The 13,833-nt window shown below is 46.7% G+C and overlaps 1 protein-coding gene across 6 annotated transcripts in view; it reads left to right on the forward strand.

Moving 5' to 3' along the window:
• The window catches only part of TBC1D7 (TBC1 domain family member 7), a 29,565-nt gene extending 21,187 nt beyond the window's left edge, over nt 1–8,378 (forward strand). For all 6 annotated transcript variants that reach the window (XM_042237595.2, XM_042237594.2, XM_012101275.5 and 3 more), the window contains 3 exons: nt 5,087–5,232; nt 6,435–6,564; nt 7,591–8,378. In XM_042237595.2, coding sequence (XP_042093529.1) covers nt 5,087–5,232; nt 6,435–6,564; nt 7,591–7,677 — 363 coding nt within the window. In that variant the 3' untranslated portion in view covers nt 7,678–8,378. The remainder of the gene's footprint in view (nt 1–5,086; nt 5,233–6,434; nt 6,565–7,590) is intronic.
• Nucleotides 8,379–13,833: the final 5,455 nt, after the last annotated feature.

A 13,833-nucleotide genomic window follows, 5' to 3' on the forward strand; every position in this document is an offset into this window, starting at 1 on the left:
TCATGGGGTGGCAAAGAGTCGGACACAACTGAACGACTGAACTGAACTGAAAAAGTTCTCATAGTCTTTCTTGTTAAGAATTTGCCCTAATTTAGTGTAATGGCTCCATGATGACAGCACTCTCCATGTATGTGACATGTTCCTGTGTGTGTGTGTATGTGTTTCTCTAGGGTGGATTACCTATACATTAAATGCTCTAACGCAACAGACGTATTTAAATGTGTTCACTACCAGGTTACTCACCCAGAGGTTGGACCAATTTTGCTTCCCCCACCAGTTTGAGATTTCCTGTTTTCCACCCCATTGCCAATAATTGATAGTATCAATCTCTTAAAATTTTGCTGACCTGATACTGAAATGGTAGCCTGTTTTAATTTCCATTGCCTTAATTTTGAGGGAAGCTAAGCAGCTTTGGAGGTATGTTTCTTGGTCATATTTGTCTACCTTTCTATTTTGTGTGCATCTTTCCATTTTGGGTAAGAATTATTGCTATATGCTGCATGTTTATGTAAGTTAAATATTTTCTCTGAAAATATTTCTTACTGTTATATAAAGATATGAAGGTGATACTATTGGTTTTATCAGTATTTTTTTTTCTTTTGTATCTTCGTTAGAAAGGCCTTTCTAATGCCAAGGTTTTTTTTTTTAGAAAGCTTCTAACTTTTAAAAAATTTTTGAACATTTTAAATTTTAGTCCTTTAGCTGGTGAGGGGCTGAATCTTTGTGACTGGTATGAGATGCAGACATGACTGTTCGTTTTGTTGTGAACTGCAACGTAACTTCAGCCAGCAAGCGCCCCACTGCCCTCTCCCCTCTCCCTGCTCTGGTTAAGCTCTAACAGCTTTGCACAGTGATGTTAATCAGTTCAGTTGCTCAGTTGTGTCTGACTCTTTGAGACCCCATGTACTGCAGCACTCCAGGCTTCCCTGTCCTTCACCATGTCCCAGAGTTTGCTTAAACTCATGTCCATTGAGTTGGTGATGCCATCCAACCATCTCATCCTCTGTCATCCCCTTCTCCTCCTGCCCTCAGTCTTTCCCAGCATCAGGGTCTTTTCTAGTGAGTTGACTCTTCACATCAGGTGACCAAAGTATTGGCCGTTCTGATGAATATTCAGGGTCGATTTCCTTCAGGATTGACTGGTTTGATCTCCTTGCAGTCCACGGGACTCAAGAGTCTTCCCCAACACCACAGTTCTGTATCACTCTCTAAAAACTTATTGATATGTCATAGGTCAATAACGTTTGCATAAGAAAAGACGTACTGATGATACCTCCAATCAATAACGTGTGAAGAAAAGAATTTTAGAACCAGCAAGATACTCAGTGTCCTTATGTCCCCTAAACCTTAATTTCATCATCATAAAAAATGATTTTTCACAAGTACATTATTGTGTCTAGGACATAGTTTTTAATAGTTGCAAAAGTTCTTTTTAAAAGTTCAGAATGTATTAATATAAGAAAAGCTACATTTCCTTTGTATTGCTATTTCATGTAGCCATCAAGTGACTTAAAAAAACTTTTAATATTTTTTAAAAATTTATTTGGCTGTGCAGGGTCTTTAGTTGTGGGGTTATGGGGTCTTTTAGAGCCTTTTAGGAGATATTTTCATACCATTTTTTTTCCCCTGCCCTTATTTAGGTGGTTATATGCTTTTTCTCCTTAGGTTGTTAATGTTATTGCATTGTTTCTATACATAAATTTTCTTTCATTTCTTTTTTAAAAAAACTACTTGGCTGTGCCAGGCATTAGTTGTGGCGTGTGTGATTCTAGTTCCCTGACCAGGGATTGAACCCTAGCCCCCTGCATTGGAAGTGCAGGCTTGGCTGCTGGGCCATCATGGAAGTCCCAACTTAATGCTTAAAGTCAGGTTTTTAAAAAAATTCTTTAGTTAAACCTTGTTAAATCTAGCTTGAAATTTTTGTTGTTGTTGTTGTATATTAGATCTCTTCTGCCCAGTTTTTTGTTAGAGTTTCTGTAATCTTGTCTGTCATCTTTTCAGATGTTTGTGGTTTTTACCAAGTTTGTTATCGCAAAGCATATGTTGCTTCATAATCCTAGGGAAATGTGCATGTGATGCGCAGTGATAGACTTTTGACATCCAAAGAATATTTCTGGCGATGACGCCTTTATGTTGTAGTGTTCTGATTTATAGGAGAGGAGAGCTTTCCTCTCCATCAAGCTTTCCTCTCCAAGACCTTTTGGAAGGTCTTTTTGATGAGGCCCCTGATTGCCAACGAAAGTGGAGGCCAGCTTCAGTGGTGTGATGTGGGAAGCCTCTGTTAATCTCTCTTCAGATCAGACTGTCTTTAAGCCATCTCAGTCTTGGCTGTATTCTGTCATTAAAGGGTTTTTTTTTTTTCCTCGCCAATGACACAATTTTTAAAAGCTGTCCTAAAGAGAGGGTTTTTTTGTTTTTTTTTTTCTTCCTCTTAAACAACACTATTAGCAGCCTCTTTCTAAGTTTAGTATAAATTCCTCGGTTAAATCTCTTTTGTCAGATTTTGCCTTTTGTTGAGGTGTGCTTTCTTTTCTTTTTTTGTAAAGATTTATTCATTTATGCCTGCGCTGGGTCTTGTTCCTGCATGCAGGCCCTCACTAGCTGCAGTAAGCGGGGGCTACTCTTCGCTGCGGTGTGCAGGCTTCTCATTGTGGTGGCTTCTCTGGTTGCAGAGCACGAGCTCTAGGTGCGTGGGCTTCAGTAGTTGCAGCATGCCGGCTCAGTTAGCGTGGTGCATGGGCTTAGTTGCCCCGTGGCACGTGGAATCTTCCCAGACCAGGGATCGAACCGTGTCCCCCGCATTAGCAAGTGAACTCTTTACCATTGAGCAACCAGGGAAGGCCACTTTATTTTCTTAAAGTAAGAATTGAAGGTCATGGAAATATTGGAAATAACCTAAAAGTTTTACAGGAAAGTGTAAAATCGGCTGCTTCCCAGGTGACGCTAGTGGTAAAGAACCCGCCTGCCAATAGGTGAGAAACGTGAGTTCAGTCCCTGAATGGGGAAGATCCCCTGGAGGGGGGCATGGCAGCCCACTCCAGTGTTCTTGCCCGGAAAATCCCAGGGACAGAGGAGCCTGGTGGGCTACAGTCCATGGGATCACAAAGAGTCGGACATGACTGAAGCAACTTAGCATACACACAAAAATAAAATTATCACATCTACCATTTGCTGTGTCCTCAAAATGTCAGTGTAAATGTCATCTTCCACTAAAAGAAAAAAGCACACGTGGATATGTATTTATAGTCACGCTGTCAGATTTAGCACTCACATCTGACACACATTTCTCTTCACCCTGCTTTTTTTTTAACCTGATTATGCCATGAGCAGTATATAGAGACATTCCTTATTCTGTTCGTGGCTGCATACCACTCCATTCTAGATTATTCAGCCCTTCTTTAGTGTTGGCTGTTTGAGCTGTTTCCAGTCTTTTGTTGTTACACCATGTTACAGGTGAATAGCTTTGTGCATGTATCCTTTAGTATATCTGGGGGGTAGACTCTGTGGAAATGAATTGACTAGATCACACGTTACTAAGTAACACGTTACTTAGGTTTTTTCAGATTCCCCTCTGTAGCACTCATACCACCCTTTTGCATCCTCCTGACCAACAGATGCGGACGCCTGTTTCCCTGTAGCCCCGCTGACCTGATGGTGTTCTTGCCAGCCTGATAGGTGAGAAGAGATGCCTCAGGATAGTGTGAGGTCGTGTTTGTTTTGTTCTGGCCAGCTTGAGCATCTTTTTATATGGGTTAGAGCCATTTGCATTTTTTCTTGTAGAGTTTTTGGCTTTTTTCTTTTTTAGAAGCTCCTTTATGTAGGGCTTTTGACCCTTTAAGCGGGATCAGATATTACTCTGTGGCCCTTTTTGCTCAGCCAAGTCGTGTCCCTGCTCATCATGGGCCAGTCAATCATCAGCTCTCTTGGGAAACTGGTTCTGGGTTAAGATTTCCACCTGGATGTGCCCAGCGTCTCCTGCTCATTCCCATGGTAGCTTTATTGCAGCGTGTTGTAGTCAGCCCTTTGCAGGTCTGTCCCAACCAGCTTGGAAGCTCCTTGGAGGCAGGGATGCTGCCTTTACATTTCACTCCCTTTCTCTATGGAGCACAGTGTCCGGCTGCAGTGGATATTGTAAGGGTCATGAATTGCCTCTTCGGTGGAAGTAGAGGTGCAGATGTTAGGTTGGCTGAAAAGTTTGGGTTTTTCCATAAGCCTGAACGAGCTTTTGGCCAACCCAATATTTAGTTAAAAACTAACAAAATATTTGCGTTTGCGTGGGTGATACATTGATCTGGTTCTGTCCTTCTGGATGGAGAGTGCAGGCTTGAGGGTTTGACCTGTAGGGTCCATGCTTTGCCAGAGGACCCTGTGAGTACAGCAGTCCTGTCTGGGAGCCAGCTCTGGTAGCTCCCAGTCTTCCAGTGTTGGCTGCTGTGGAACCTTCCGTGGGAGAGGCCTCCAAATGGGACCCTGGAGCTTTGTTCCCCTGTGTTCCTCCTGTCTGCCTGGAGTTCTCATGCACACCTTGCTGGGGACAGCGCTCCTCCTCCGGATGCGCCTGTTGTCTGACCCTCCCTGCCAAGTGCAGTGTGCTCCATGGGGTCAGCCAGGGTTGTGACTGGTGACTGCTGGGTCCTGTTCATTTCCTCTCTCCCTAGTTCCCTCTCTGCACCTAGTCCCACCATGTGTTTTTGGTCTTAGCCTGCTTCTTTCTGTGAACCTATAATCTGCCCTGGAGTAGCCAGCACATGGACCTTTCTTGGCCCTCCAGATCAACTGAATTTTGCTCTGGACTTTTGTCTTAGGTTGTTGAATCTGCTTAGCACAATTAGGACTAACCAGCGTGACTTAACTGTTCCTTAGCTGGAGACTGCCCCAGAAAAACCACTCCGTCCTGGACAGTTGGTTACTCTGGTTAGTTAGTGCTGATCTGGAGACTGTGGCATCACCAGTGGCTTGAATGAGTCTGAAGCTTTGTTTCCTAGCACTTCTTGCTTTCAGTATGTATACTTTTTCATCACAGCCTATAAGGTATGGTAACATTAAGTCACAGGAAGTGAGTAATCTCTTCCTCTTCGATCATTAGCCAAAGGCTTTTGAACAATACTTGAATCTGGAGGATAGCCGACTGCTGAGTCACCTGAAGGCCTGCTGTGCAGTGTCCACACTTCCCTACGAGCTGTGGTTCAAGAAGTGCTTTGCCGGGTGCTTGCCTGAGTCCAGCTTACAGAGGCAAGTGTTTCTTTCAAATATGACTGAAAGCACAGAGTCAGAAAAATCCCATTTTTGTTGTTGTTGTTGTTGTTTTTAACGTGATCATCTCGGAAGATAAATTTGCTTTAGAACCATGCAGTCATTTGATGCTAACTTCTCCAGCAGCTGACATAGCAACTGGTGATTTTGCGTATTATGTATACAATTAGAAGTGTTAGAAATATTGAGTATTAAATATAAAAAATGTTAGGATATATGGTTAGAGAAATTGAAGGGCCTCAATGTGTTAGATGCTGTTGAATATTCACATCTGAAGTAGTCTCCAGGAGTATATATGGATGTGGACTTTTCCAGAAATGGAGCAGATCCTAGAGAAAGATGTTTATTTCTTAGACCCCTTATGACATCATTAAACTAGCTGAAGGTTAGACTGTAGACTCAGACTCAGCTCTTCCATCAATTTCAGGTGTGTTATGGGTATTTTGGAGTCCCGTCTTGCTCCCTCCAGGACTTAACACTTGAGGAAAAAGGCAAGACATAAAGAATATTACAGGACAGTGCTTAGTTAGCGTATTAAGAATGATATTGACTATAAGAGCTATTGGAGTTATCAGAACAATGATTTTAGAGTATATTTAATTTAGAGTATATTTAATAGCTAGCTCCTTAATTAAGGAATTTACTGGAAAATGAAATTGAATTTCATATTTCATTTCCTCTTTTGGTCTTGTTCCCTAGTATGTAACGGTTATCTTAGCATTACAGAATGTTAAACTTGAAGCTTTGGTTTTTAGGAACTTCCTGCCCTAAAATGTCAATTTTGAGATATTAATTGGAGGATGTCTTCCCGGAGGACAATGTCCTCATTAGCTCTTCTCTGAAGCTTATGTAGTCAGCCATCTGTCTCCACAGTTGCGCATCTCTGGAGTTAGCCAATCCCAGATCCTGGGCTGTGTTTACACTTGTGGCTGGTCGAATCCTTGGTTGTAGAATCTGTGGATGCAGGGGGCTGACTGCACCACCTCACTTTATATGAGGGACTTGAGCCTCCACGGATCTTGGTATGCACAGCAAGTGAGCCCATGAACCACTTCCCTGGGGATAGTAAGGGATGATGGTACATAAAAGAAAATGTAATTTGATTTAATTTTGAAACTTGAGCTGTTTAGGTGTAAACATCAACTTCAGACTTGTAATTTGATTACATCTTTCTTTCATAGGATTTGGGATAAAGTTGTAAGTGGATCCTGTAAGATACTAGTTTTTGTAGCTGTGGAAATTCTTTTAACCTTTAAAATTAAAGTAATGGCGCTGAACAGTGCAGAGAAGATAACGAAGTTTCTGGAAAACGTAAGTGTGCTTTGCTTCACTTGAACTTTGACTCTAGAAAGGAATTCAGTTTACCAAGCCAGATTTTTCTATGGCATTAAATTATTTCAGAGACAGTATAATATATTTTTGCATTATAAGAAACGATTTTTCCGTGGTATAAGTTTCAGCTTGGTCGGTGGGTTATAGCCCACATCCTTTGTTTGGGGGTCACTGTTCTGAGCAGCAGGTCTGTCTCCATGAGTGTGTGTACCTGGGACCAGAGTGACCACTAGCAGGCCGTCAGGAAACAAGGAGGTGAGATCTGTCGCTTTAGGACGAGCGATCCCCGTTAGTGGAAAAGGAATGTTCTCGGGGATTTTGCTCATAAGCCCTTTTATTTCTGTTCCTGTGTCTGGTGGAGTCCCAGCTGAATTTGTTAATGTGCTGAAGTGTAAACTTGAGCATGTTGAAAAAGGTCTGAATGAATCTGTTTTTCCCTATCTTTGTATCTTAGAATACCCTTAACCAGGCAAGAAGAGGTCAAAATAGAGAGAGACTCAAGCTTGACTAAATTTCACTGGACCCCAAATCTATTTTAATCAGTCAGTGTTAACAGTTGAACAGTGGCCCAGTAGATAAGTGCTTAGTGAGTGTGTGTTGGATCAAAGAGCCCTCTTTGTTGTAATAAATAGTGGCACACACTGCCAGGGCCCCTGCTAAATACTTTTTTGTGAATTACCTCCTGTAACCCTGTAAAGAGCACTGTGAAGTGGGGCTATCATTTGCCTCATCCCAGATATGGGGATCTGAACCCAGGGAGTGTAGGTAGCCTGCCCAGGGCTCCACAGGGAGTGGGCAGGGCAGGATTCGAACCCAGGTGGGTGACACCACACCCCTCAGTGTGGCCTCGGGGGGTACGTGACACGCATCTGGCAGCAGCCGCCCATGCAATCACTTTCTGAAAAGCAGCGAAAACTCCAGTGGACACGAGTTTTATGCCACAGTGAATGAGAGAGAGGATGAAGTCAGAATCATGCCTTTCAGAGTCTGTCTGCTTGTTCACAGATCCCCCAGGACAGCTCGGACGCTATCGTGAGCAAGGCCATCGACTTATGGCACAAACACTGCGGGACCCCAGTCCACTCTTCCTGAACATTCCCGACGTTGTGGACAGCAGCCAGGCCTGCTCAGCGCCTTTATTTTTTCCCCCTTGGGACGTGACCTACTGAACTGATAATAGGGTTCTTGCTTTGGTGCTCGAAGTGTAATTGTTTTTCCAGTAAAATTGCTTAAGATAATGTCACTGTGGAGTCACTGTGTTGTGGAATGGCATCTTCTGGTTATATAGAAATACAGGATTCAACTCTGAATAGCATTTAGGAAAACGTTTATGGAGGTGTAGTCTATTTACAATGTTGTGTTAATTTCTGCTGTATAACAAAGTGATTCAGTTGTATATACGTATATATTCTTTCTCGTAATCTTTTCCTTTATGACTTAGCACACGATATTAAAGATAGTGCTATGCAATAGGACCTTCTTGTTCTGAATAGTACTTCAAAAGGGTTGTTGGAAATAGCTCTCAGCTTGTAAAGCAGTTGAGTCAGGGTGGGTGGGTGCTTCAGTGAGCTGTGTGTAACCAGGCCTGCCCTGCTGCACTTTAATTAGCACCAAGCTAGTTACTTTCTAAGGTCCATTTCTGGAACAAAGAACAACTTCCTTTTATTGATGACTTTTGTTGATGCAGTACCTGTTGAAATCTAAGCTGACTTTCTAAATCTTTTGAAATCTAAATCCACTTTCTGATACTTTTGCTAGATTGGTTTAAATAAAGGCCTTATTATGTTTTTTTCCCTCTTTGTGCTAGTTGGGATGAAATATTACTGAACATAAATGTGTCTACATATACCTGCTGAGAGAGGGCTTGTTGATGCTTTGCTGGAACCATGCTTTTTCTTGATGGGTCATTAGATGTAGGGTGGGCGTCAGAGGACTCTGCCACCCCTGCAGGCACAGTGGAAAGGGCAGGTTCCGGTATATAGCTGGGTGGGCGTCAGAGAGGACTCTGCCACCCCCGCAGGCACGGTGGAATGGAGCAGGCTCCAGTTAATAGCTTAACGCCTCCCCCACAGCCATGGTGTCCCCTGATGGTAACTTGATGGTTGGACAGTTGCAAGGCTTTGAGATGGGGCCCTTTGTCTGAGACTGACTCATTCAGCTGCCAGACCTGCAGGAGCCCGAGTGGTGAGTTGGGTCCTCCACCCCCACAAGGAGGAGGAGATGAAACTATGAAGCCGTCACTCTGAGAGTTGAGTCCCTGCCTGACGTGTTCAGAGTTGTTCAAACCGAGTGGCGCTTGTGACAGTAACATATTCAAGAGTATTGAATTTCTTTTTTCTTTTGAACTTTTTATTTTGTGTTGGGGTATAGCCAGTTAATATTATGTTGTGACCGTTTCAGGTGAACAGCAAAGGGCCTCAGCCATACATGCACGTGGGTCCACTCCCCGCAGCCTCTGTCCCCTCCAGGCTGCCATGTAATGCTGAGCAGAGTCCCCTGTGCTCTCCTCTAGGTCCTTGCTGGTCATCCAATCCTCATATAGCAGTGTGTACGTGTCCGTCCCAAATGCCATACCTATCCCTTCCTGCATCCTTACTCCCCTGGCAACCGTAAGTTCGTTTCATAAGTCTGTGAGTCTTAAGAGTATTTAATTTTTTAAAAACACTCATAAGAAAACTTCCTGAAGCAAACTCTGCTTACAGCTAATACTTTACATTTATCCAGTGATCGCCTCTGCCCCTGAAGAACTTTGACTCCAGCAGGGGACGTGAGCAAAAGTGCGTGAGAAGGAGTTCCTGCCGTCGTCGTCTGCTGGCTAGTGAGTGAACGTGGGGCTTGAGTGGAATCCACGGAAAAGTCATAGACGTTTCACTTCCGTCTCATTCATGAGCCCCGTACCATTACAAACCATATAAGTTTGTACAACTTTTCAGTAGAATAAAGATTATAAATAAAGTTGAGTGATGTCAGTGAGTCCCAGCTCCAGAAAGGAGGAGCGTCCTCCCCACAGGAGCGTGGTCGAGGTAAGTGCTCCTGCCTCCTCACCGCAGCGCTGGGAGAAGGGGGCGCAGGCCCGCAGAGCAGGGGGCGCGGTGGGGAAGGGGGTGCCTGGGGCTCTGGGGAAGGAGGGGGCTCCAGGGGCTGGGGTTCCTCTGAAAATTCTGGTGAGAGTCTCAACAAGTGGAAAGGGAAGACAATGGCCCTACTGCTAAGCGGTCAAAATTAAATGCTCTGCAGGTATATTCTGTCCAGCCCTGTTTGGTAAAGCCTTGCCTGCTATATAGGGTGTCATTTTGGGCTGTAGGGTTTGGTTTGTTTTTTGAATCAATCGGATTATCAAGAGTTTTCCTTATTAGAAACTGCTCCCTCTGGAAACAGCAGGGTTTAAGGCCGACTAGGGGGACACAGAGTCAGTGAGGATCCAATTTCCTTTTAATATCAGAATTTTATATTACTGAAAGCTCAGTATTTTGAAAATGTTTCTGTCCACCACGTCCTGTGAGAAGCACAGCCCCCAATGAAAACACCCACTGAAAATATCGCTCTGTTCCCTTTTTTCAAGACGTTTTGTCGAGATCGTGCAGAAACCTGGGGTTTGGGTTGTGACTAGTATATGAGGTTCTCCCCCTGCCTTGGAAAACCGGGATTTAATGTTATTACACTGAGTTCCTACTTGGTCCCTCCTACAGTGTTGCCTGAACACCTGGAGGTGTCCTCCAGGTCTGAGGAGGGGGTACCGCTGGAGTGGGCGTGTGTGGCTTTTGCCTGATGACAAGGGGAACTGACAGATGGTGCCTACGCGGGCGTGTGTGTGTGTGTGTCTGAGACCACTTCGGGAAATGAGGTCAGGGTTCAAGAGAATAAAGGGCTTTTTTTGTTGTTGTTAACGGAAAGTTTGCCTGCAAACTGTTGTAAACCCTTGACTCACATGGTGTGTGGAAGGAGCTCTGAGGCCTGCGTCCTTTTTCGCTCCGGGTGTGAGACACTGGCCTGGTGTGAGATGCTGGCCTGGTCTTGAGTTGCTGAGTGTCCGCCCTTGACTCTGACTGGCCCGGTCATGTGGTCAGCAGGTCCCCCTGGGACTGTGGTTCGGTTTCCCCGCCCAGAAAATGTGGGACGCGGAAGGACGTCTGTGCAGGCGGGAGGGTAATGACAGAGCCTACGTGCCCGGGACTGGGTCCCAAGTGGCAGCCTCTGCGGGCGGGTGGGCACCACGAGGTCTGGGCAGGAGTGGGGAGGGGGGCTTCGGGGAGGGGCGGAGGGTGTGGACGGCCCGCCAGAGGTCCCAGAGAAGTAGTTTTTGTCATCAGCTGGGTGCTCTAGAACTAGAAGGGCCAAAAGCCACTTTTTTCTGCCTTGACGGGGAAGAGGGCATTTTTGCAGTGGGACCTGGTGGCCTTGCCTCTGGTGGATGGAACAAAGCCCTGTTTCTGCTTTAGAACCGGTGCCAAGTGAGACTGCCCGTGGCTACTGGCGGGAGGCCAGGTGGAGGGGGCGAGGAGGGCAGAGGGGAGGAACTGTCCTGGAGGCCTGCAGGCCAGGGTGGGGCCGCGTTTCCTTCTTCCTCAGCAGACTCTCCCTTTCCTCTCTGGTCTGCCAGCCTTTCCTTCTGGAGGTTGTAGAGTGAGTGGACAGTTCATCACTAGGCGAGGTGACAATTCCTCACTCCTGGGAGCTGGCCTTATTGCAGGGCCACCACCTGGGGTGGGGGTGGAAAATATGTTTGTGAGGACATGGGAAAAATCCTTCCAGAAGCTTGTCCTGACCGAAGAGAACTCCCAGTAGAATATCAGTGTTCAGACCTCAAAATCACCCCTACAACATAGGGATCACTTGGGAGTTTACCAGGAACTTACACACACATGCTCGGGCCTGCTGGAGCTCACGCTGACCTCTCATTTGGACTCTCTTTGGTCATCTCTCCCATCACCCTTCTTTCCCTGGAGTGTTAACAAGGAGCAGCCGGATGTTGCTGGAAATGTTAGCACCTCTGCCTTAACCACCTGCTGCCCTCTGGATTTAACGGCATGAGGCTTGTGAGGGCGGCAGCGAGGAGGAGAGCTTTGGGTGGTTTGCTTCCCACTGTCAGAAGACAGCATCCTCACCTTCCATCTCTTCCCCCTTGCTTTCTGTCTGGTTCACTGGTTCTGTTTATTCTCATTCGGTCGTGAAGTCCATTTGAGCACCCTCCCAATTATGGCCCAAATACGAGCACCTTCCCAATTAGAGGCCCAGCTTAATTGTTGAGGAAGCCGTATCTGCTCCACTGGAGCTCGTAAGCCCACAGGGAAGACAAATTTGGAACAATACATGTTTTGTCTTCTCCATCTTGAGGCCCTCTCACTCCTGAGCTGCCGCGCAGGGTGGAGGTGGCCTGGGTTCGCCCAGAAGGTCCCGAGGAAAGTTACTCTGCGATGCATGGATCTTCATTCCCTCCTCTTATCTGTAGAAGAGGTAACGAAGGAGCCTTGGCAGGGAGAGTGTTGGGGAGGCTCTGAACCTCTGCCAACTCGTCAGTTCTGTGACCGAAGGAGACCACGCAGTCTGTGTCTTGTTTCCCCATCACCAGGCAGGAAAGCACTAGAATGGCTGTAGTCCTCACCTTGCTTGTGAGCATCAGATGAGTTCAGTGTGAAAGCACTTCAAGAAGCACAGAGCTTTTTGACATTTTGACAACGTGGCTCAGGTTCCGCTTCCGTCTGTGTCGGCTCTGTGCTTCCAGGCCTGTCTCTGCTCTGCCCGCTCTGAAAAGCGCCCCCTCGTCCGTGTCCTGGCTGCAGGTGTCTTTTCCTGCCTCTGAGCTTCTGTAGTCTTTCACGTGTGGTTGTTCAGAAGTCCTGGGTTAGATCTTGAACTTGGATTCTCCTCCATGTGGTTTCTCTCTAAAAAGCCGGCTTCTTGCTTGCAAAAGGGCTGCGTCCCCTTTTGCACACGTCTGCTTCACCTAGTAGAGTTCCTCACGGGTGTTTTCTCCCTGAAACCATGCTGTGTCCCCTCCCCTGAGTCCCCAGCAGCAGCGGGGCATGCCGCTGTCCTCGTGGTCGGAAACACAGTCTCCCCACTGCAGGGCTGCATCCTTCCATTTCTGTGATTGAGCTCAAGCACCCCCTCCTCCAGGAAGCCCTCCTGGCTCTCTGCCCCTTGGCTTCGGCCCCAGGCTTGTTTGCTTCCGTGGTACCCTGTGCCCTTTTCAGCACATTTAATACATTGATTTATTATAACCTGTTTATATCCCACACTTAGCTTCCCTGGTGGCTCAGTTGGTAAAGAATATGTCTGCAATACAGGAGATTGCCTGAAGGAGACCTGGGTTCAGTCCCTGGGTCAGGTGGAAATGGCAACCCACTCCAGTATTCTTGCCTGGAGAATCTCACGGACAGAGGAGCCTGGTGGGCTACAGTCTATGGGGTTGCAAGAGTTGGACAGGACTGAGCGGCTAAACCACCGCCACATATCCCACACTAGCCCATGAGTCCCCCGAGGGTACAGATTGTGTCTTATTCTTTTCTTTTCTTTTGGTGCCAAGCACATCTCGGCCTGCCTGACCTTCCCCTGAGTGACCAGGTGAATACACGAATGTCTGACTCCTCTGGTGACAAGTGACAGAATCTTGGTTCTGGAGCTAGCTCACTTAAGGGGACTTGATTACAAGGCACAGGCGTGAGGCCCAGAGCCTGCTGGGGGTGGGGCAGGGACCTGGGCCGGGACTCCAGCACACACTGGCTATGTGTGTGCTCACTTCTCTCTCTGCAGTTGAGAGTACTCTGGTGGAAGATGCCTCCCACTGTGGTCCTAAGTGTGTGTGGTACCGTCCAGCCTTGGAGACAGGATCCTGGCCCCAATTCATAAATCCCTGGGAAAGGGCCTGTCTCTGCCTTGGGTCTGGTGCTGGCTGTGGATCAGTCCTCCGTCACTATGGAGACAGACTCATAGCCACCAGGAGCCTCGGGTGTCCGTGGCAGTCTAGGGTTTGTGAGTGAGGGATGCTGCCCGGGGCCACTGTGACGGGGAGACACTCCTTGGCAAGTCTGCCAACCAGGCTGTGTGCCCTGCAGAGGTGCCAGGAGCGTACAGGCGCCTTCCACTGTGAGCTGAGTCTGAGCGGTCTTCCTTCATTGCTTACTGCTGGGTTCTGCCAACCAGTCTGAGGGTGGCAAGGTCAGCCCTCTCAGATGAGGTGGGCAGATTGGTAATAACCCCACAGGCAGCTTTGGCAAATAATGTCTGGCATGGCCAGGTGTTTCCTTG

Source organism: Ovis aries, chromosome 20 (genome assembly GCF_016772045.2).
Source record: "Ovis aries strain OAR_USU_Benz2616 breed Rambouillet chromosome 20, ARS-UI_Ramb_v3.0, whole genome shotgun sequence".
NCBI classification, from domain to species: domain Eukaryota; kingdom Metazoa; phylum Chordata; class Mammalia; order Artiodactyla; family Bovidae; genus Ovis; species Ovis aries.